General features: G+C 39.2%; 1 protein-coding gene across 1 annotated transcript in view; it reads left to right on the forward strand.

Annotated features, from left to right (window-relative positions):
* LOC123976789 (CUB and sushi domain-containing protein 3-like) overlaps window positions 1-25484 on the forward strand; it is a 309765-nt gene that overhangs the window by 278152 nt on the left and 6129 nt on the right. Inside the window, exons 52-67 of the mRNA XM_046059131.1 lie at window positions 327-500; window positions 4998-5171; window positions 5930-6115; window positions 7074-7247; window positions 10930-11112; window positions 11287-11463; window positions 14532-14711; window positions 15327-15500; window positions 15724-15897; window positions 19623-19696; window positions 20160-20271; window positions 20367-20546; window positions 22249-22308; window positions 23280-23438; window positions 24459-24595; window positions 25227-25314. Of these exons, the coding sequence (XP_045915087.1) occupies window positions 327-500; window positions 4998-5171; window positions 5930-6115; window positions 7074-7247; window positions 10930-11112; window positions 11287-11463; window positions 14532-14711; window positions 15327-15500; window positions 15724-15897; window positions 19623-19696; window positions 20160-20271; window positions 20367-20546; window positions 22249-22308; window positions 23280-23438; window positions 24459-24595; window positions 25227-25314 (2406 nt within the window). The remainder of the gene's footprint in view (window positions 1-326; window positions 501-4997; window positions 5172-5929; window positions 6116-7073; window positions 7248-10929; window positions 11113-11286; window positions 11464-14531; window positions 14712-15326; window positions 15501-15723; window positions 15898-19622; window positions 19697-20159; window positions 20272-20366; window positions 20547-22248; window positions 22309-23279; window positions 23439-24458; window positions 24596-25226; window positions 25315-25484) is intronic.

Genomic DNA, 25484 nt, shown 5'->3' on the forward strand with positions numbered 1-25484 from the left:
TCCCACTTTGATGTTTCATCGGATGTGTTTGCTCAGTCACAGGTCTCATACACAGGATAAAACAGGTTCCAAGCTGCAATTCCCATGCTTTCCAACATTTTAATGTCCCACAAAATATCTCCTAAACCAAGGAGATGTTCTGTCTGTTTAAAATTCCCAGGCCTGATTAAAATATAACTGGTTTGCTGATTGTATGTATGCACGAAGATGTTTGCAAAAAGTCAGCACAACAACAATAGAATATTTAAAGCAACATTTCGGAGACAAGCTCTTGGACAGTGTTACCCATAGTCTGAGTCCTCTATGTCTCTGCCTGTGTCTTTCAGCTGGTCACTGTGGGATCCCAGAAGGCATTGTGAATGGCCAGGTGATAGGGGAGAACTTTGGTTACCGTGATACCGTCGTCTATCAGTGTCTGCCTGGCTTTCGACTAATAGGCTCATCAGTTCGAATATGTCTCCAAGACAACCAGTGGTCTGGACAGCTGCCCGTCTGTATATGTAAGGAAAACACACAAGCGCACATGCACCCCTGATACACCGTAACTAACAAATCATCCCAAACCTTCTTCTACACATATCTGCCTGCTAGACACCTAGTGGTCTGAACAGCTGTCAACAAAATACAAACACTCACATACTGTACACACCCACATACAGACTGCATTAGTCTTTACCAAAACCCTGTGTGACCCGAACCCTGTGTGAACACACACTCAGCTATACTCACTAACTCACACTGACTAGCTTGGAAAACACACCACTTTACATGTCCATGTATGAAAGGTTCATTAAACACACTCAAATGAACAGTGTGTGGGTTAGTGACACAAATTCCAAAATCTTCTATCCCATTAATGATGATGATCACCTGCAATCAAAACTAGTTTTATATGCATTGATACATTTCACTGTTTGTTAGATACCAAATTATTGTTATTTTAAATAGAGGCAATTTGAGTATATGGTTTATTGTCCTCAGCATTTTCATTAGAATTTTGGATATTTTCTATATTGTATTTGTGGGGTTTTATTTGTGGGGTTGAAGAATCACTATTAAACATCTTATAAATAACTTTGGAGGCATAGTAATGAAAATGGCTTTATCTCTGACAAATTAAGTCATACAGTATTTGTAAGGTGTTGCAGTGGGATTGGCATTGGAGCCAACAAGTCCTGATTGAGCAAAGTAAATCAGCCAAAGGAGGAAAATGGTCTTGGAAACTTGGTTCGACGTGGTTTTCATTGATAATGACGGAGTAGATCAAATAGATGTTTGCCAACTGTCTTAAAATTAGAAATACACTGATGGTCATTGACATCCTTCTTTAGAGCAGGACAATGCGAGTGTAGCCTTGGATATGATGTGATCTAGCACATCATTAAAAAGCCGCCTGAAGTCATATCTTTGTTATGGTTCAGTAAAAATTCAGGGAATGTTAACAGGAAATTACCCTTTGGGGTTTATGCGATTGTGTGAGCATTTGCATATGTATGTGCTGATGCGTTTGTGTGCTGTAGAATTATTTTCTGTCTTCTCAAAACTCAAACTCAAAACGAAAAGACAATGAGAGCAGAAGACTCTGAGCTTTACAATTGAATTTATAACACCAAATGACAATTGAAGGCAGGGTTCCTTGTCATTGCACTTGTTCTTCTGTCTTGTCAAAACCTGGCACCTACATTACCCACAATGTAACTTGCGATTTGGATGTGTTATAATAATTATAATAATAATCTCTATTTATAGAGCACTTTTCAAAACAATGTCACACAGTGCTTTCACAAGAGCAAAGACAATAAAACACATCAAACTAATAAGATACACAGTAAAAGCAGGAAGAAACTTAAATTACAGAAAAAAGAAAAATAGATTAATTATTAAAATCAACTAAAATCAGGAAAGGCTCTCCTATAAAAGTATCTTTTAAGAGGGGATTTAAAAGAGTTCAGTAACTCGTTTTATTAGTACCAGCCGATGTAGCTGTCTCAAGCAGAGATGAGGAGCAGCTTCAGATACACGGACTTATCCACACCCCCGGGTTTTTTTCATTTTCAAATTTGTAGTCTTCAGGCTGACATTGGTTAAAGTCACATCATTTGAGCTTTATACAACTTTTTTTTCACACAAGTGGTAGTACTACCCAATAACTGAAAACAGACATATTGAGTTGTGCTCGCCACTAGAGGACCTCTTTTTCTGTGAAGTGATAGCTATAAATGCCTGATAGGAATACTGACAAAATTGATTTTGTCATTTAAAATAATACAGATATTTAATCAGAAAAAAATTACTAAATATTTTGTAACAGCAGTGTAGCTAACTGTAACATTGTTTATGAACACAGCACCGAGGTCTCCACCAAGGGAGTTTGTCTGGTAGAGCTGATAAACCCCAGTCAAATTTTATCCAAGGGTGGAAAAGTCCAAATTAAAACAGGGCAATACAATCGTTTAAGCTAAACCTTTTGTTCAAAAGTGATTCCATACTGAGTAAAGCCTGCTTAAGGTTTGTATTTAGAGAAATATCTCTGTCTTGATGTATTCACCTTTTAGTCCGGAGGTTCTGCAGATTCACGCCAGCGCTCTTATATAAAAGGCCAGAGGACCTAACTGCCAGTATGGTCTGAATGAGATAAATAGCTTGGCTTGAGGATAAAATAGAAAGCTTTGACGTGCCCAGGCTACTGTGAAAATCTTCTAAAATTGGTCACTTGCTGTGAGTGTCCTGAATGTTTTTAGGCAGCAACTGGGCACAGTTAAGGTGGTGATGATGAGTGCCATCTCAAGCCAATTACGCCTTTTCCCAAAAGAGACAGCCAGTTTGTTCACTAGATTAGAACCATGTTTAAATGACGGAGGTGGTGACATACTGTCTGCATTTGCAGAGTAGAAGGGGCATTAAAGTGAGTTTATTTCCTCTATGAAATTTTTTTTGACTATGACCCTTATATCAAAAAGAAAGGTTCTGTGTAGTGACTTTATATCAGATAGTATGTTTTTGTGAATGTACGTGTGTTTGGGGTTTGCATGCATCTGTGTCTATGCGGTTAGGATAATGTGTATCCATCTGTGTATCTGGTGTTTCTGTGCTATGCTGATTTTATTGAGGTTATTCATGCAGGAGTTATTGAGGGAAATCATTTTACAGCCAAATTATACTGTAATTATGGAGATGAGAGGCTCTTGTTTAGAGACACAAACACAGAATGATGATGAGCGTATGTATGAGTGTGTGTGTGTGTGTGTGTCGCTGCAGGGCATGCTGACGGTGTCAGATAAATTTGTATCTTAGGCATGCAAACAAACTTTTGATTCTCACTGATCAAGTGGAAAAAAGGCCATGTCTTCTTCCCTTTCTCTCCTGCCTTCTCTTGTCTTGATCATCTCACCTCTGCTCTCCTCACCTCACCTCAGTTGTGTTTTTCTTATCTTCACTAGTCTTCTTCTCCTCAAGTACTCTCTTTGGTTTTCTCCCCTTCTACCCACCTAGTCTGTCTTTCTCCTCACCTCTCCTCTCCTCTCCTCTCCTCTCTAGCAGTAACTGTAAACTGTCTGTTTACACAAACATCAAAACACCAGTGTCAGCTCAATGAGGACAAGTGGCACACACAAACTTCTAAATAACCCCAGTGGTTGAAGTTAACAGGAGGGATAATTATGGTGCACAATGGCACAACAGAGAACACTCAGTGTTAACTCCGTAGATGGCGAGAACTAATATTTCCAAAATCATAACCCTAAATTGAGACAGCTATGTCTTCTCAGTCATATGACATTCTCATAAATATCTATGGATAACTAGGAATGGCATAGCTGTTTGGTCCATATCTGTCCTTCCTGTGTTTTTTCTAGACAGACAACTACATGGCCTCTGATCTTCTTGTCTGCTTTAAATCGTGTCGTTCTGTGGCTTTCATATCAAGAAGAAATCTCACTGAATTGGATTTTTGTAATGTAATGATAAAATGAGGGAATGGGTTATGAAAGCCAAAAACAATTACCAAACATAGTTGCATCTAAATCACATGACTGGTCAGCTGTAACTGTGTGGGATGGACTGCTAAAATGCTGTAGCACTGCTGGATAGGACTACAGAAACATTCACCCAGGATGCAGAATAAAGTAAATCATAGCCATGTTGAAAGTAACTGGTCAGTAACATGTCAATTATATATTGCATATTTTGTAAAGGTGTCGCTGTTAAAGAAAGTCCTGTACTGACATGAACCTGGACACCAAATGTGTAGTAAACTGCATCTGAAAATGCCCCATTTTCTCTTGATTGAATAGCATTTAATGAAAGTTTCACTGCTGAGGCCATCTGAGGCTCCATGATTTGTTTATACAGCCAGTCCGGCTGCGCATGGATGTTAGTGCATGTGAGTAACTCTGTGTGAAACTGTTAATCAGTGAGAAGAGCAAAATAACAGCTGTTTCTTTTCTCATCCAACACGGTGAATAAAGGATTTATTTTGACCAAACCAGATTTGGTAACTATTGAAACAGTGAAAAGACTAACAAAGACAGTGTTTGTGGATTTTATTTTGTTTCTGTCGGGTTTGAATGAAGTGTGTTCAATCATCACCTGCAAGCTAAAATTATTGTTTTTGTCAATGGAGTCTGGTGGCAAGCACAGCAAACGTCTGTTTCTGATTAAACAGAAAGGACTATCTCTGTAGGGATCATTTCCATAATGTTGTCAGACACATTGAACCTTGCTCAACTTCTCCCTGTCGTGCCGCTGGGAGACTTTTGAGTCTTGAAATGTGGGGGTGGAGCCGGGCTGTAACTTCTTGAGTGTTTGAATCTGTATGTGTGAACAGGAAGTAACACATTGTTGGTCTCTTGGTGTCTCTTCATGGGATCTAATATTGATTAAAATACTTTAAGCTGTGCCAATATGTTATGAGCGATCTCAAGTAGATTTATAATAAATGTAATGAGAAATCTGTATGCAATTACATGTATCCATGACTCACACTGTCTTCTTTATAGCGATCAGCTGTGGCCATCCAGGAAGTCCCATATATGGTCGTACGGTGGGAAATGGATTCAACCTCAACGATGTGGTCAGCTTTGTTTGTAATCGGGGTTATGAAATGGAGGGGCCCGCACGCGCTCAGTGTCAGGCCAACCGCCAGTGGAGCCACCCGCCCCCAACGTGTAAAGGTGGGGAGAAAAGTTAAGTGTATTCACCCCTAACCTTATTTCTCCCTAACCTTTAATACCACCTCAACTTTTATCTTGATTTACCCTTACTTTCTTTCCCTTTAGCAACCATCCTTATTCGCCCCCACCCTTTTCATTTCACAACATCTCTGCCACCCTAAACCTAAAACTCATTTTACCTGGACAGGAAAGATACATTTCTATTTCTAAAAATCACTCTTTTGCCTTGACATTTTGAGGTAGATTTAATCCTCTACATCCCTCTAACTTTCTCCTGGCTCCAGCCTTGTAAAAGGAAACATTTTGTTTTCAGTGACACATTAATCTCGAGCCGTGATGGCTCTCTGACAATCACAGCAACAAGCATGCACGGGCTATCAGCGTTCTGCCCATTTAACAGAATAAAGTGCCAATGAGTTGTGTAAAATTAAAATCGCAATGTAATGAAAACAAGCCCTTAGACTGCATGGGTGCTGGATCCAGGACATACAAACCTGCCTTCATTATAGCATCACATAACATTTGCCATAACTACCCTTTTAAACACCAGCCCTAATCAGTTTTTCCTTCTTCCCCAAAACCTCCTTATTATGCCCCATATTATTTTACAGAGCTGTAATCCCAGTGTTTTTAACTGGGAAAAGCAAGAGGGGGGAGAGAAATGGCCCTCTCTGGTTAATGCCAAATAACACATGCTTTTTTTTATCTCTCTTTTTGTGTATTTGTGTGTGTCCGTCTCTGTGTCTCTCTGTGTATAGTGGTCAATTGCTCTGATCCAGGTATCCCAGCCAACTCTATCCGACAGAGTAAAATAGAGCATGGGAACTTTACCTTTGGCACCGTGGTTTTCTACGACTGTAACCCAGGGTATTACCTTTTTGGCTCACCTGTACTGACCTGTCAACCTACTGGACAGTGGGACAAACCCCTACCAGAATGTATAGGTTAGTTTGATCCTTCTGTTTCTGTCATTTTACCATGGCATTGATTGGACACAGATGATGGTAGAATTGACTGTTACTCTTGCGACACCTGTTAGGCTTTCCATTCTCGAAAGGCACATATGTAGTTTGTGGTTTTACGATATTCTTAGTAATTTCCAAAAGACTGGGTCCTTGGTTTCAGACAGAGGAAGCAGGTTTGTCATTTCCAGCTGATGAATTGATTTTGTCGACTGAAATGACAGCTGTATCCTCTGTAGCTAGCTGGCTAATTAAGCTAAGCTAAGTTAATATTGTGAGTTGGCTAAAAACTTTTGGATCCAGATTACTTTAATTTATCCCACTTAAAACGAGAATCCTGTCAAAGGAGTCTTAAATATGCGCATGATGGCTAAATACAAGATATTGAGATAATAGTCAGATAATAGACTGATGATAAAGAAACAGTGCTGTTCCTCTGTTTCACTATGTGCTATGTTGTATTGCAATGTATAGCTAGTAAGTCCTAGTATTATAAATAAGATAAGGGAAATTTAAGATGAGAAATTTTTACATTTCATGTTTGTCTGGTTAGCTTACATAGTTAGAATGTTTTCACTTTAAATGTTACAAGAAAAAGGCTTTTAGGATGAGGGCTAGCCGATGTGCCATAGTACTCCATCACCAATTCAGAGCTGGCTCCACACAGTGGTGAAATACATAATAATACACAGTGGAAGTGCAAGTCATGAACATTTGATCTGTAACCTCACAAACTAATGTAGGTGGGCTAGTTAGCAGTACATGCCATAATTTTTAGAAATCAGTGTTTCTGCATCTTTCCCTAATCATACACATATGCTTTTGTTTCTGAATCTGTCCCTCTAGTTTTTGACAGCATTCACTGCAGCTCTTGCAAAAATGTGTTGAGTTGAAGAGCTGTCTATGCTTTCTCCCCCACCCCACCACCTGGGGTCTCTAGTTGTAGACTGTGGTCATCCTGGCTCTCCCCCTAACGGTGTGCTGAGTGGAGATAAGTTTACATTTGGTTCAACGGCTCGATACTCCTGTCTGGGCGGAAGACAGCTGAAAGGAGAATCATCCCGGACTTGTCAGCTCAATGGGATGTGGAGTGCCCCTATGCCCTTTTGCTCAGGTAACCGTTTTAACCTTTATTGAATATATAGACTTTCCACCCTATCAGCAAGAGAGAGATAGATTGGACTTGTAGATGAACGGCGAGACATCTAAAATATGTGGACTCAACAGAGCAGGTCATGCCTTTATATCCTGCAGGCGCACTTTCTTAACCCTTTTGGATTCAGTCGGAGGGATAATGGGAGGGATGGATTCTATATAAAGAATATATCAGTATCTATCTGTTAAAGGGGCTCTGGAGCATAACCTCCCCCTACTCCTACATATACCTCCGCCCTGAACCCTTAACCATGTGCATTTCTGTTCTGGTTATCTTTTTCAACTATTTGTAAACCACTTATAGGTGTTACTGCAGCAAGTTTGACACTTTCATCTTCTGATTCGCTCTCACACATTTGTTTTTTTAATTCCTTAAGGGGTACTGTGAACTGAAGGGTAAAAATGCAGATGAACAGACGAAGCAATGAAATATTAATAATTAATGATGAAATCAATATTTAACTAGTTAAATTTATGCATACGTGCCCTGTGCATTTTCCTTAGCATTAGCTGTATTGTTTTTTTGTGGTGAGTGGATTTTTAGGCAGTATTGTGTGCTATAGATGCACTACTGTCATTGTTCTGTAAACTGCTTTAAAGAAGCATATTTCCTTCCTGCTGGATTTACTGTATATGCATAACTCACCACTTATTGAGCTAGATTGTCTCTCCAGACAGAAAGCCTCCTTACCTTCCATCATGTATAAACAAATCGTCTAAGTTATATGGTTCTCAGTTGGCTGGCTGTGGGCATGATTATGGCTCTCCACACTGAGAGCCTCCCAGCTGCTGCTTATATAACAAACTGACTGAAAACACATTCCAGACGAGTTGACTAAGAATACATTGTTATTTACAGCAATTGCCCGGGGGAGACGCAGGGTGAGGGAGGGTAATAGTTTAAGAAGCAGTGATTCATTGTGTTTACCTGGCAGGTCTGTACTAGAGCACTGCTGAGATAAGAGTCCAGCCTGTGGTAGAAGTTCTAGGTCCACAATACTGCCCCATGACTGTTGATAAGCAAACTGTGTTTCTAATGGGATGTTGGTTATGTTACCACATTTACATTTCAGGGGGCATAAAATATTTTAACCAAGTAGGTACAGTGTCCAGACCTGAAGCCTCATATTAAATTCCTCTTTTCAAATTTAGACTTTATGTTAGATATTTGTTTGTACTGCCAGACTTGGACTCAAGTCAGACTTCACAAAAATGAGGATTTGACTTCTACTAGTATGCTGTGAGCCTTGACCCGCTTGAGACTTGACTCCCCAAAAACATGAGGTTCAAAAGCAAAAACATAGTAAAAGCACATATCAACTTTTTTCCTGGTAAAATTCAATAAAAATTTCACAAGCATTCCAATTATTAGGCCTATGCATTTAACAGCGTTGGTTGCAAAAACAAACCATTAAAAACACTGGCAGCACAGCTTTGAAAGCAAAATGTTCAAATTCTGCATCATTCTGCAGACTTGAACTTATTTCAGTTGAATTATTCTTGCCTCTAAAACCTTAAAAGAATAGTCCAGCATGTTGGGAAATATGGTAATTTGCTTTCTTGCTGATAGGTAGATAAGAGGATTGATATCACTCTCATGGATGTCCAATAAATGTGAAGCTTTAGATTAGCTAAGCACAAAGACTAGAAACAGTGGCAAAACGCTAACATTGCTCCCTCAAATATAAAGCAAAATCCACCTTCCAGCTTTTGCAGAGCTAGAAAGGTGTGGTATAATGGGAGATTATGTGCTGCAGACCCAAGCTACCTGTGTCCCTCTGCTTCCAGTCTTTATGCTATGCTAAGCTAACTGGCTGTTGGCTGTGGCTTCATATTTGAAGCTAAGTGGTAAGCAAATAAGTGTGTCACACTCATATCAAACTATTCTTTTAATGTTTTGGTACTGCAGGCTAAGTAACTGCTATTTAAAAAACACATTTTAAAAGAAATTACATCATGTTCAGACAGTTTCATTTGTCCTCCCTCCCTTCACTTCTCGACCACCTACAGTAAGTCCCTGTATCAGACAAGTGAGAAAGTTGTAGCCGTGTACTTTTTCTTGTCCTGCTTTATGAGAACTTCTGCAAACCTGGGCAAAGGAGCTTCAGCTCAGTAATCCGTGAATTTAGCCAAGCCAGAGTACAGCAGATCTTTCTATCGGATAAATGTTCGTGTGTGTGTGTGTGTGTGTGCGTGCGCGTGCATGCGTGTGTGTAGATAAATGTGTGTGACTGATTAGTGGTTATTCCAAAGTCACCTGAGGGAAACAACAGAGATTAGTTTTTACAACGCTCTGTCCCACAGAAACATTCAGGCACACACACACACTTGCACCAGTGACATCAGGTAGATTGGTTGTTCTCCCTGTTGAGACCAGATACACCTGAGGCTGCATGGTGACTTTGGAGCTGTATGTGTGTGTGTGACTGTCCCATGGGAGTTGTGTAGATAATAGTGTAGTGTCTCTGAAGACGAATGTGTGTTTGTGCCTTGACTGGTTTTTGATTTGTTCGCAATATTCAGAAAGAAAAATCTTTCATCTTGTTATAGACCTTTTCCTCACAAATAATGATGACATAATGTAACTTTTTTTTTATTTACATCTGATAAACAAATTCCTGAGGCATTACAAAAGAAGTTATGTCATTCTATATTGAGTCTGTGGTATGTGAAAGCTCAATTTAGCTGAAAGCCTCTAGATATTTGCAGTGTAATATAAAAGAGTGAATGTGAAATTTGGTTATTTATCAAAAGTATCACAAAAACATCGCAGACACAATTGGGAAATTCTTAAGAGAGTCATTTATCACACAAAGTATTTTGTTACACACCTTGAATCAATGGTGAATAATGGATGTGAATGGTGTGACAAAATTTATAATTACAGTAAAAATGGTATGATGTAATATTCATTCATGTTCTGTATGCTATACAAAACCAACATTAATCAGGTTTTGACAATAGTTATATGCACACATAAACCAATGCAAATTTTCGACCATTAATAAAACAGGCAATGGTGACCAGAAATGTATCCGTAACAAGGTATTCGTCCAGGCAGGTACGTGTTGGTGACCGTGCGTGCGTGCGTGCGTGCGTGCGTGCGTGCGTGCACCCAGGAATGTTCTCTGTCTGTCAGGCAGAATGTGCTGACCAGGCGGCTCTACAAGGGCAGAGGGAGGATCGCACACACACACACACACACACACACACACACACAGCCACCCATCTACCCACCAGCACACATACATACACTCTTAAGGCAAACATATGTCTGTTATCACCAACATATGGGTGCAGTCCACGACCATTAATAGGCAGCCATTTCATACTTGAGTACCCTGGGAACGTGATTTATATTAAAAATGGAAGAAAATAGTCAACTCACACTTCAGAGTTAACTTTATAATGCTGTCTCAATACCTAATCTATACAAGTGAAAAAAAATATTGTTTAGATAAATTTTAGATTTTTTTCCTCTCCTCCTTCATCTTTTTTCTATTGTGTGTTTAATTAGATAAATTAAAAGCCATTTTAGGGTTTGAAATCCATAAGTCTGTGTAAAAATGCAGCTGGTTTGCAGCAAGGATTCTAGTTTTGAGGTCAGGGACCTAACGCTGTCTCCTTGTTTCTCTCTGTAGGTGACACAGCTGGTTCCTGCGGCGATCCTGGCATTCCCTCACAAGGTTCGAGGGAGCAAACGGATTTCAGGATCCGTTCCAAGGTTCACTTCAGCTGCTCGGAGGGTTATGAGCTGATTGGTTCTTCAGAGAGGATGTGCTTCCCTAATGGGACCTGGTCCGGCACACAGCCCTTCTGTAAACGTAGGAGGAGACTTTGACTTAACCTCAACCTATCAGACCCCAGCACCTTGATACCAACCCAGTTATAGATTCACCCATGCACTGCACAGTCTCCTTAAATAACCATAGTCATGGAGCTGAAACTCACTAAGATGCACGAGGCTTTCTCTCTCTCATTCTCTCATTTTCCCCCAGCTGTCCAGTGTGGTAACCCTGGCACTCCCAGTAATGGCAGAGTTTTTCGTTTGGATGGAACAACATTTTCTCACTCGGTCATCTACTCCTGCATGGATGGCTACTTGCTCACCGGCGCCACCACCAGGCAGTGTCAGGCCAACGGGACCTGGTCAGGGGCGCAGCCCAACTGCACCAGTAAGTTACCTGCTGTATGTTTAGCTACTTTAACAATATCTGATGCTCCATAAGTACAGTACTCTGCAGTACATGTTTTGTTTAAACTTATTATTTTGAAAGTGAACTCATACTTAGGGTGACTTGAAGGCTAAAGAGCAGACTGTCAGCTTTATGTATTACATACTACAAATAATCAGAGTATTAAATCCTTGCTTTGCTATGGCATAAAGTCTGCAACCCATAAACATCATCAAACTCCTGATGTGTGATTATAAGGTTTCCTTTCCAGCCTTTTGCGACCTTATTTTATGCACAGTTTTAAATTATTCTGCGACAGTATAGGTCTGAGTAATGAAATCAGCCTCAAATCTCCATGCTCCTGTTACAGACTTTATAGGGTGACATGAATAACCTTGATTGTTGTTTACTTTACTTAATTTGCTTTTTGAACTCTGTGGGAAAGTTCCCAAGAGTAAATAATAATAAAACATAACATTATGTTCCCACATGAAATGTGACTAAAGCCATGGTTGAACAAGTGTTAATCAGTGCTGCATGTTACACAGACTACAAAACCCGCATGTGGCGATAGATACAACAGCTACCAGGGGTATATAGCTAACAACATACCTTGTTAAACACATGATTACATTGTGTCCCAAGGTGAAATTCACTTAACTTGGGACTCTGCATGAAGAGAGATCTAGCAGTATTTTTATGTCCTACAATTTTCAGTGACATTCTTGACTTCAATGCACTTTGCAAAGAAATAAGCTTTGAAATGTCCAGAAGTACGGAACAAAGAGATAGAAATGCTGACAAACCACATTTCTTCAATATGGGGTCCTGGAAGTTTATAAGAATCCCCAGACTTAAAGGAAATAGCTTTTACAGTAGATTACACTACATCTATTAACAGGCATGACAGGTTCTGGGGTGGGTTTAAAAGCATTTAAACTGCCTATTAGACTATGAAGGACAGTGCTTTATAAGTGCAGTCAGGGGAGTCCTAATGCTCCTTAAAAGAGTCCCAGGACAACCTTGGCCATTTTTAATATCACTGTTGTTTGATTCATGAGAAGTTAAGCCCATAACTTAATCTGGAGATATCATATAGTCCGATCACAGATTTGCTTACCCACTGTCATCTCCGCAACTTAAAATTACACTAACGGAGAAGATAAGCACAAGTATTATTAGAGGTGTGACAAGACACTTAGCTCACGAAATGAGACGAGACATGATATTGGGTACACGAGTATCAAGGCGAGGTGAGATTTTAACACATTTTTTTAAAGAAATCTTCAATGCTGAATTATACGCAAATTTCTGACATCAAACAGTTAATTTCCTGCATTCTGGTGATTTTTTTCTGCATCAATTTATGGTGGAAATGTTAATTTATGTAAAGGCTAACACAAAGTTCAGGTGACGATTCCAAATATTATGGAATATAATGCAGTAAGTCTCTTAGGCATTCTGTGTCGCTTTCAGATATCTTTTCTACTGTAGATCAATTTCTCTCATGTAATATCATTCCTGCTGAAGTTGACGATGGATGGATAAACCCTTTAAGATCTCATCACACATCTAGTTAGTATAGATGAATTTGCAGAGACATGATTCTTGAAACAAAATCTTCTGACAGTTATATACTTACATGAAACTTTTTGGATGTATATTTATCAGAGGGTTATTTCTATGTATCTAATGTATGTAGGTAATAATGTACTGGAAGCTTGATGTCCTCAATCAGAATCAGAGAAAGCCTTGTCACCAGCCTTGACCTAGGGACAACTAACAAGGTTAGGCTAGAGGATCTCAGGTTATGACTTGGAGCATAAGGTGTCAAAAGCTCCGCAATATAGCTGGTAGCTGGTAGCCAGACCATGCTGGACATTAAAAGTTCTAAAAAATAATCAATCAATTAAAATCAACCCTGAATTTAACTGGCAACTAGTGAACAGGGGCAAGAATAGGGATAATATGGGAGCTGTGATTGGTCTTTAAAAAGTTTGAGCAGCAGCAATCTGCACTTGCTGAAACCAAGCCACTGAGAATGGACTAAGGCATGTCAACAGTGCATTGCAGGTCTAATAGTCCAGATCGAAAAGACAAAGGCATGAATAAGACTTTCTACGTGGGGAAAAGAAAAAGCTTTATTATTATTATTATTATTATTATTATTATATAATACTATAACAACAATAATAATACATTTTATTTGTAATGTACTTTACCTTTAAAACAAATCTCAAAGTGCTACAGGTAAGAACATAAAAGCAAGGTAAATGTATCTATGGAAAATGAATTTCCATAGATGCACTGGTGGGTGAGGAGGGAGACCTTGTATTCAATCCTAGCAGGAACGGGAAGCCAGTGAAGCGAATGGACAATGGGTGTGATGTGGTCATACTTTCGCACTCTCATCAGGATCCTTGCGGCACTGTTCTGAACATTCTGCAGTCTCTGCAGACTCTTGTTAATTTTGGTAATATTTCTTAGGTGGAAGTAACAGAATTTAATGAGATTGTTGACACATGGTTCGAAGTTCAATTGAGATTTGAATGTGACACCTAGCTGAAGATTTGTTATTGGTTGCCGGTGGACCAATAAACGGTTGTAATTTGCTTGCTAAGTTATCAGGGCCAAAGATTAGTACTTTAGAGTTTAGCTGCAGAACGTTACAAGTCATCCATTTCTCAGTATCAGTTACACACTCCGTTACACACAACGTTATCTGGCTTAAAGAATAGATTTGTGTATTGTCTGTGTAGCAGTGATAGGAGAACCATTAAAATGAGCGATGTGTCTCAATGGAAGTATATAAAAGCAAAACAAAATGGGACCAAGAATAGATATCTGAGGCACCCCGCAGTGGAGTGCAATATTCTTTACCCCCCTTGTCTCACACAGTACCTCTTTCACTACAACTCTTTTTCTCTACAAATATCTCTCCTTATCATTTGAATTAAGCTATCCGAAAGGGCATACAAGCAGGAGTAATTATAGTAGAGTAATGAGTGCATTAAAAGTCCAATTATCTCATGCCTGTAAAGCAATCTTAATCTTGTCCATCTCCATAGTGATAAACTGCGGGGATCCAGGTGTGCCAGCTAACGGCCTTCGCTACGGAGAAGACTTTACGATTGGTCAGAATGTCACCTTCCAGTGCCAACCAGGATACAGAATGGAGGAGGATGGATCATCTGTGAGGACGTGCACCCAAAATGGGACATGGAATGGGAATATGCCTATATGTACAGGTAAATTGTTTATTAAATGTACTTATTATTTACAATTGTTGTAGTAATCTTACAGTACACTATTTATACTGTGAAACTACTCAAATGCTTTTCTTTAAACCTTTGGGCTATTCTTGACTATCTTCTGTGAAGTATATTATTACCCCCTCACTAACACAGAGGATGTTACTGGTATTTAAACATTTCCCATGTGTACGGGCAGTACAGTACAACTGCTGTATTCATAACTGGGCTCTAAATCAACCCTTGTATAAATCTAGGTACATAAAGGCTGACACAGCAGATTCTGCTCACCATGCAGTCAGTGCCTTTGTGAGGAAAACAAAGATATACAAACAAATCAGATAATATGAGTCATATGAACATCTTGTAATTGCCGTAATTAGTTTAAATTGTGTCTGTTACTTGGCTTGACTGAGAGTCTACAAGAGTAAATCATAGCTATGAAATAATAAAGTAATTTTCAAATCAGTAGTTGTAATCAATGATGTAATCAACCGTCTCCATCTCTTTAAATCAGTCAATTTACAGGACAGTGATTTTGACTGAAACAGCAGCATCACATGCAGCTGCTGAAAACCTCACCTTCCCCCCCCCTCTCTCATATATATATAGCGGTGACCTGCCCAGCTCCCCCTGCCATCAGTAATGGGGTACTGCAGGGCAGTGACTTTGAATGGGGCAGCAGTGTGAGCTACAGTTGCTCACCTGGATATGAGCTCTCATTCCCAGCTGTCCTGACCTGTGTGGCCAATGGCACCTGGAGCGGCATGCTACCACAGTGTTTACGTAAGTACACACACACACATATAGACACACTCTCATACACATGCATTACCAGGTACAAGCGCACACATTGCATGTTATTATTCTTTATGAACCATCAGTTACAATTGGAAGCAAAATTTACATTTGTCCTTGAGAAAAAGTTACTACTTGTCGGCAAAGTTAGCACCACATACTGAAATGAGATTGTGTATGTTTGTGTGCGTGTGTCGATGTGTGTGTGCAGCCAAGTTTTGTGGCGACCCAGGCACTCCAGTCGGTGGTTTCAGAGAGGGCCGGAGTTTCATCTACCAATCAGAAGTGACCTTCAGTTGTGCTGCACCTCTCATTCTGGTTGGCACAGCCACCAGACTTTGTGAAAGTGATGGTACCTGGAGTGGCACACAGCCACGCTGTATCGGTAAGTTTAACCATTTATGTTCACTTAACGAACAAAACAGGGAGTACATTATAGAACAGATAAATATTTACCAAATATCAGTGCTTCCTTTTAAAATCATTCAAACCTTGCATTTTTATGTGCACTTTTTGCAGTTTTAGGTTCACTTAATTTTTTATATTCATATGATCACTCCATCTCAATTCAAAAACTTAAGTTGAAAATGACTTTGGATCTTGGTAGAGCTGGATGTCATTTCAAATTTTGCAGTAAGGCCAAAACAATATCTGAGTTTTTTGGGGGGTTTTTTGGTACTGTAGTTTGAGAAATATGCAGATGTTTTTGCTGCAAAATCAGTTTCACAAAAGAAGGAAAAAGTTATCAGGTGTTAAATGTGTCTTAACATAAGCAGCCACACAAGAACATTGTGTAATCAATATAGCATAGTCTGTATTTGGCAAAATTTTGATATAAATCATTATCGATCTGATAAGAGACTAATCATGAATCTGACATTGAATGCCAGCTTTTGGTACTTGACAGTTTTCAATTCTTGGAGCTACACATACATTTTTATCAATACCAAAAAAAGATTTGAAACACAGTCCCAAAGGTCAACAATCTTAAAATACTGTCAGCTGTTTCTCCAACTGCAGTACTACTGCTTTTAACCTCCACCAAACATTAATCTAAGATTTTACTGATCGTTCCTGACTATATCCTCAATCATTTATCCCCACATAAGCTGGAGCGTAGCCTGGTATCCTCAGGCAGGGGTGTCTCGTTCACTTCAAAGTCAGGGTTAAAATTAAAAGGCTGGATGGTGGAGCCCCCAGACTTTTAAAATGATAATTTATCAGGAGGTAAAATCATCTTCTTCTTCTAAATAACATATCAAAGCAAAATATTGTTTTTAATGTTGTGTCTTTGCTGTGCACGTTTTCTTTTGATTAGTATTATTTTGTTTTTATTTTATATGTTTACTTCCCTGACTGAATATCTGTGTGGGTTAAATAACTTATGAAACGCATTATTTAGTTTATGCTAGACTGCACGTTTATTATGACTGGTTTGTGGCTCACTGGGGAGCCTGGACTCATGTCTGATATCCCCCTGCCTAATGATCATGGCAATTAATGACCTATCGTTATGGAGTTGACGGCCACATTTCAGTTTACTCATGGGTTTGCTGCGCAGAGCAGCCACTGTTCTGTCAAAGTTAAAGTTACATAGACTTATTGGAATAATAATGAATAGTGACTGGGGGCTCATCTGAGACAATTTTGTAAATGAAAAAGGAGCCTGAGGAGGACAGGCCTTAAAGGATTCTGCTGTTTCCAAATCTTCCTTAAAAAACTCCTGCTGTTTTCACTGTTAGATAGATTCAGTATCTTTGATTATACATATAGTAATCATTTCCAATCTTGTTTGAAGTTGTTTTGCCAACATTTTTGGACTTGATTGTATCATGGTATCTGTATTTCCTGAATAGTAAATACTAGCAGTCAGTAATATGTTAGCAGAAGGACAACAGAGGCATTCCTTCTTCTGTTTCACAGACTTCACATGATAAGTTTCTACATGTACAATACGTACAGTGAACACTAATGAAATGTATCTATAAATATGAATTCCTTAATTGTCAGTAAATATAGGAATTTATTAGGGCTGAATGCGAATAGTCAAAGATTCGATGATTCGATAAAAGGAGCCTGGTTCAACACACAGAGCCTTTATGATGACGATCGTACCATTTTTTAAATTTTTTTTCTTGAGACGCTCTGGTTGCTATGATACACAATTTCCTGGTCCTTGCTTTGCATGAAGAGAAGTCTAAAACATGAAAGGACAGACTGTCTGGTGGGTTCATGAGATTTTGCGGGCGAGGAAAAAACTCGGCGAGTAGGATATATAGGTATATAGTAGTATCGTTTTGTTCAAGATCGGATGCGCTCAGTGTGGTGTTTGTCCAGCCCTCCTGCAGTGTGATTGGACAGCTGGGCAAAAAGTGACAGTGACGAGCGCAGCATTTTTCCCATAGTTGAACATTTTTTAAACTCTCTGCGACCGGAAAAAAACACCCCAGCGCCTAGCGTGCAAAAGACGCTCACTGCCTCGTCACGCTGCTGCCGTTTTTACCATGTTATAAAAACACAGCGCTCCCATTACAATGAATTGAAAAAATACGCTGGCCTCAGGAAAAAACGCTTTGGTGGACATAGGCCCTAACCATTGAATCTACAACTTAAGATGTAAAGTTCAGAATTTTTTTCAGTGCTTTCCTTGGTAGTTATTGAACAATTTGATATATAAACATAATGTGCTCGCCCTAATACACTGATTTCCTTGCCTCTGAGAGAAAGGTTATATACAGTAGTGTATCTATGACACATTTAGCAAAAATTCCAATTTCTAAAACAATTACCATTCAATGAGTTATGTCTAAAAAGTGGGGCTCTTATATAGGAACGTCTTTTCAAAAATTATAGAGAAAGTGCCTCCTTAAAAGTGAGACAACACCAGGGCACGCTGTAACTTACAGTATTTAGTAAAAGGTTTCTAGAAACGGGCATCCACATCCAACTTCAAACAAGCTGCTGCTATCTGGGGATTAAGAAGAAAATGAGAAGGGATATTCACACACATTACAAATAGTCCCACTGGGTCTATTCACCACCCAATATGTGATGTTTAGAGCACCACTTCACAGGTCTGATTCAGAGCAGGTGCTTAAACATCAAGCATGGTGATGAATTGTAATAAATGAGAGCTTTTGTATAATGCGAACAGACACTTGACTTTTTGTTGCTTCATAGCGCTTGATAAGGCATGGATACAGTACTTTACAGCTGCTATAAAGTCATACGTTCCTCGTGAAATAGGCAACTAAAAATAGAAGGCTTGCTCTGAAGTGTTACTTCATTGATGTAGACTTAATCTATAACTACTGAAAAAGAAGTAAGTACAGCATAAGTTTGCTACTCGGGAAAGGACGTCTTTCATTTCTATATACATATAGGTGTGAGACAATGATACACAAGCATACACACAATCATAAAGTGCCTCTCAGTGCTGCTTTATTATTTTTTTCTACTTTGGAAGTGAAGTGAGAATGTAATGTTAAGCGTGGGGCTTTGAGTTTGTGTGTGCTTGGGTGATTTATTAGTGTGTGATTGCAGCTGTTCGTTAGTGTGTGATGTGTATTACTATGTGACTGTAACAGAATGAGTTTTGAGCTGAGGCAGCCTGCTCTTTAAATAAGACAGACGATGGAGGGGTGTTGGGGGGAGTGGGGTGGGCAGCGAGAGATACAGTGACATGGAAAGATAGAAAGAGAGAGGAAGAGAGCAGTTAGAGAGGGTATAGAAGCGGTGGAGTCAGGGGGCAGTGAGTGGGGGGAGCAGTTAGAGAACTACAGGAAAAAAGAGAGAAGTGGAGAGTGAATCTGTCATTTCGGAAGCTGTATTGAATCGCGCTGTGCGTCAGGATGTGCTCTACATGCTGATGTTCCTGCCACACACACATACGCTCTCTTTCAAAGCAGGTCCTGCTTCGTTTTCTGATAATGCACTCCTGCCCCCTGCTGTCATGCTGGGATATATACCCTGGGACATATACCCTGTTGTTACCATGACAACAGTGGAGAGAAAAGGAGAGTTGAGAGAGGACATATAATGCTATTGCTAATCGATCTTTCCTTTAGATTTTGGGTAGAAGTACTCACACACTTGTGCTGTTCTTTTCAGAACCGACCAAAACCAGCTGTGATAACCCAGGAACGCCACGCTATGGCTCCTTAAACCGAACATACGGTTTCAAGGTAAGATATTGCTCTTGACCAACCAAACTGTATATCTACCTTCTTTCCCAAGTAGTTAACTTGCTAATATCTTTCATTGTAGATATCCTTATACATGATTATGACATTAAGTCCCTATTTTTCATTTGATACGCAGAAAAACCAAAATGTCATTTAAATAGTTATTGTTTACTATTACATGCATTTGCAGTTGCATAGTTATTGCACAGTAATCACCAACATGAATGTCAGTCTGTATTTTTCCAAGGCCCCACCCATTATGCTTTAAATAAGTAGACGCCATGTCATTTGGAATGAACATTTTATTGTATGTGGTATTTTTATATTTTATACTTATTCATCTGTTATGACAGCCCCATCTAATAAACTAAATAAATTACGGTATTGGTGTAATTTTGTGTCATTCTCTCTCTCTCTCTCTCTCTCTCTCTCTCTCTCTCTCTCTCTTTCTCTCTCGCCACAGGTCGGAAGCGTGGTGTCATTTCAGTGCCAGCCAGGTCATTTGATTCAGGGCTCTTCCTCTAGAACCTGCCAGCCCGACCTGACGTGGAGCGGAGCGCAACCTGAGTGCATACGTAGGAAACACGCATCCTATATACTTGTTAACTTATCGCCCATCCTGTCTGTCAGACTCTAATTCCAGTGCACAAATTCCTTCTCCACCCTCCAGCCCATGCCTGCAAGCAGCCGGAGAACCCGCTCCATGTGGACGTGATGGGGATGGATCTGCCCGGTTTTGGCTACACCTTGGTGTACAGCTGTCAGCATGGCTACTTCCTGGCGGGAGGTTCTGAACACAGAGTCTGCAAGAGTGACGGCACTTGGACAGGAAAGATGCCTATATGTCGAGGTTAAAAAATATCCCTTTCTCTATATATACACATACACACATATATAGTAGATCTGGTTTTGAAAAATTAAGTATGAGTGGACAGGTACAAGTTTTGCACTTTGTCAGCACGCGTACCTGGCCATCTGGAGTAGGGTGAGATTTCCTGGAGGGCTGATCGCTGGTCTGGCAGCACTGATAAAAAAAAGAAAAGTACAATACCCTGTGGTGTTTCATCCTTCATTAGATTAGCCTGACCAGGTCCGTACAAGTATGGTTATGAATTCATCACATCCCAGGAGTCCATTTTCCTTCCCCTACCATCTTTACTGCATACACGGAGCAAACAATGACAGGCAGGATGTGTGGAGCTTAAACCTGGGGAACCGTAGCAGGTACATTTACAAGTTAAGCATACTGTAAAGAGTGTTTATGGATTAATATGGGGCCACTGGAGGTTCTCTTAGGTCGACAAGTTACTAAAATGAGTGTATGAGTAGCATGTCTGCATACATAAAATGCCAGTTTAAATAAAAGCTTAAATTTCTAAAAGTAGCCTGCATCTCTAATACCACTTTTTGATGTTTGTACATATTATGAGAAGTAGGATGATGGTTAAACTATCTGTGTTTTTTCTTTTAGTCCATTCTACCAGTGTCTTCTTGTGATGTATAATTGAGACAAAAACGAGGATTGTGAACAATTGACCCTTTTTCTGACCTTGTACATACTAGCATACAATACTCAATAGTTGCCAAAACAATCTCACCAGAATGTATTTTTAGTAGCATTTCTGGAGCTTTCAGTTGTATCACACAATCTTCATCAGCAGATGGAGTTTGCCCAGCTGCCATGTCATTCTGCCATGGAAGTACTTCTTGTCCGCATTGGCTTAAAAGTTTCGATTGAAAGTTTCCTGACCTTGGAAATGGTTATAGACAAATCAATCTCACCACAAGGTCCTTTTAGTAGAGGTTCTGCAGCGTTTGATTGTATCACAGAGACTTCCATCAATACTATTGCAAAGTGCAAGGTGTAGATTCCCCAGGATGGACATGCTATGTTAATTTGTGTATTTTCCTGCACATTAGAAATGATTGAGCTAGATTTTTTTTTATCCATCAAGAAATGTTAACAGATGAAGATATGAACCCACCCTTGCACAAGGAAAAACTACGAGCTTCAACTTTCAAATCATTCCACCAAGACGGTCACCCTTTTGCCCTGAGGTAGCCTTTAAAATTGGAACACTTTCTGATCCAATTTGAGATTCTAGGACAAATACCTTCTACCTTGCTTGCCTTTACTTGTAGGCAACAATGGCTGCATCTTGATGCGATGATAGAAGCTGTTCTGAAGGATCAAGTGCCTTAAGGCCACTTTTAAAAGCATCTAATATGCACACCAAATTATTGGTCATGAACTCTATTTTCATTCCTGTGCCTACAAATAACCATCAAAGAGGTTTATTTTGTGTGACCCTTTTTAACGCACTCATTTTGTTAATGTGTGACAAATAGTGACCAACATTGCATTTTAAATTGGTAATATAAGTGCACTCCCTGAATAAACATAGCTTCCTTTGATATCAGCTGATGGGTCTGTAACAAGAGCCAAAACCAAAACATTTTAACATCCTTTCATACTGCATCCATATAGCTCTGTTTACGTGTTTTAATAGCACATTATCTTTGACCCTGTGTGTGTGTGTGTGTGTGTGTAGCTGGAGAGAAGAAGAAACCTGTGAAACCAGCAACAGGAACTCCCAGCCCTAAACTAAATGGTCAGTTCTATTACAGTCTTTTCTATTCCAGGCTAGAACAGCCCTGTTGTTCCTTGTGTATTCTTCACTTTTCTTTTCTATTTTGGTTTAGTTTGGTCTTGTCTACTGTAGTATAATAAATGCTCCTCTGCTCCTTTTCACTCCACTCTGCTCTGTTCCACTGTGTTCTTTTTATGTTCTTGTCGATTTTATTGTACTTTACTACTTTCCATTGTAAATAATTTATTTTTCCTCACTACACTTAGAAAGGTAAATGAACTGCTGTGATGTTCTGCTCGTCTCTGTGCTGCCGTTTTATTCAGTTGTCTTTTTTTCAGTTCTGTTCTGTGTTGATCTGTCCTATTGTGTTGTAATTTAATAACCCCTTGATTCTAATTGCACATGAAAGACTTTCTATACTACTACTACTGTATGCACACGTTCCTGTGACTATAAAAGCAGGAAGCAGCCCTTAAATCTACTGCAAGATTCTGTGTAAAGACAGCCATGAAATCTTGTTTCTTACCACATGTGGATAAAGGATTATAACTTCTGTATATCTCCATATTTGCTATTTCTAATACAAATGAGGCAAATTTTGTGGTTTGGAGTCAAAATTAATTTGTCTGCAACATATATACCCAAACTGCAAAACATTTAATATCTCACTGATTCTGTTCTATCCATTTTGATTATATTCAGTTATATTATATGATGTTCTGTTCTGTTGTATTCTGTTCAGTTTGGTTCTGTTCCATTCTTTTCTGTTCTATTCGCTCAGTTTGGTTCTGTTCCATTCAGTTCGATTTTAATCTGTTCCGATCTATTCTTTTTTTATTCTGTTCTGTTATCAGTTCTGGTTGATTTTATTTTGTTCTGTTCTATTTTTTTCTATTATAATCTGTTCATTTCCATCCTATGATGTTCAATTTTGTTTTGTTTTGTTCAATTCTAATCTGTTCTGTTTGATTCTAATCTGTTCTGTTCTGTAGTTCCAGATGACGTCTTCGCTCCTAACTACATATGGAAAGGTTCCTATAATTACCGTGGGAGGAAGCAGCCTATGACACTGAGCATAACAAGCTTCAACTCCACAACAGGGAGAGTCAACGTTTCCCTTAGCAACGGCAACATGGACCTGCTCCTTTCAGGCACGTTATAATATTTATACTCATACCGTCCATACTGTATATCCAGTAGAGTATGTGTGATTTTACATGGCAGAACATGCCATGGTCATTCTGTGTGCCATGAAATGTCACAGTACTTCATGATGTTGTATTGATCCATTGGTCACACAATAAATAAACACCCATCCATTCTAAGTAATATGGAGCTCCTATCATCAACACATTTACTGTACTCTTAGAATCATTTGTTCTGTTTCCTAATGGTGTCTGGATTTCTTTACTTTCCTAGAGCTATCATTCTTCTTATTAATGTTGTTATTGTACCACCCCCCCAACTCACACACTTAGTCACACACAGACCTCCCAAGGTCCTACAACAGTGTCAGCAGGGGGTTAAGACCCTATTAAAACACAAATCCTGTTGAAGTTAGAAGTGGTTTCTGGAGTAGCAGAGTGCACAAACACCATATCACAAAACCACGCAGCTCTCAGACCTTTAAACTGCATCTTCTGGCTTAAAGGAGAGGCTTTAGATCAATAACACTGCACTCACACAGGCACCAAAAGGCCAGTGGCCAGTAGCACACAACTTCAATGTACTGTATTTGTTATTAAGAGTAAGTTTTCCTTACCTAAGCACTATACTTAATGGAGTAATTCAACATTTTGGGAAATATGCATATTGTTTTTACTTCTGAGAGTGAAAAAAGAAGAGAACATCAATCTTAGGTCAGCGCAGGAGTCAAGACATGTTCAATTTAGATTGGCAAAAAGACCGGTGGCAGGGGGAAACAGCTAGCTAAAAATATGGCTGCCAACATGTATAAAGCTGTCTTATTTACACAATGTAGTATCTTGTTTAGTTAAACTGTATATTTGGGGTAGTTACAGTACATGGTTGAAATATTTCTTTAAACTTTTTTATTTTACTTCTTATCAGTGTTGATTTGCAATTGGACATGATAGAGCTAATGATCTGTAACAACCGAGCCATTGTTTGCTGTTATATTGTAAACCAGTTGTTTACTCTGTCCTCTCTAGGAGTGTATAAGGCTTCTGAGGCCCGGCTGTTACTGCTGATGTACCAGGTGAACTACGTGAACCAGGGAAACCAGCTCAAAGATTCAGCCATCTCTCCAGCCAAAATCATAGATGACTCCTGGACCATGGATGGATTTGTAAGTCTCAGTGGATACTGAGCAGTCAACTTAATTAGATTCAGTTGAGCTAGATTAATTTAGAAGGGCTAAAACGTAATGTCACATAATAAATGCTTCACATTGTAGTTAATCAAAAATACAAGGCAAACACTTTTTGTACTAACCTCTTTTTGTAAAGGCATTTTACTACAGTGTTTTGAATTTTAATAAAGAAATCCAGGTCAGTCAGCGTGAGACATTTCACTGTGCTGCACTTGGCATAGTGTTTAAGCAGAGTTCATTTTGCAGTTTTCTTATTGGTTCAGATGATCATTACAAAACACTACCAAATACTAAATCTAAATTAATCTAAATGCAGTGGTCATCATTAAATACCTGCATGTCTGAAAACCCATGTTTATAACCTACAATGTAAGAGCATAAACACATACCACAGGCCATATTCATTGTCTAGAACTCAATTGTGACAGCTTGTGTAAATGTAACTGTATTTGTCAATCAAATAATATATTAATCAAAATTCAGAAATATGTCTTGAATTTGCACATTATTGTGTTGACACAAACACAAAATGTATCCCACCTTTCCCCCTCTCCTATTTATCTCATGTTTTCTTCCCATCTTTGTCACATCCTCTTTTCCTCTCCAGGTGTCAGCAGAGCCTGACGGTTCTAGTTACGTATTCCAGGGTTTCATTCAGGGAAAAGACTACGGACAGTTTGGATTGCAAAGACTGGGTAATTGTCTCTTAGGTTTAGTAACAGCACCGAATGATGAATGCATTTCTTGTAAGTCAATTTGGACTATAAATGATAATTGACTAAATCTGGTGAACTGCTTGTAAGAACCTTAGTAATGGAGAAAGTGATCAGGGAGCTTTTCTTTGTTGGCAACAATGACCTTATTG

The sequence above is a fragment of the Micropterus dolomieu genome, linkage group LG09, assembly GCF_021292245.1.
Source record: "Micropterus dolomieu isolate WLL.071019.BEF.003 ecotype Adirondacks linkage group LG09, ASM2129224v1, whole genome shotgun sequence".
NCBI lineage: Eukaryota > Metazoa > Chordata > Actinopteri > Centrarchiformes > Centrarchidae > Micropterus > Micropterus dolomieu.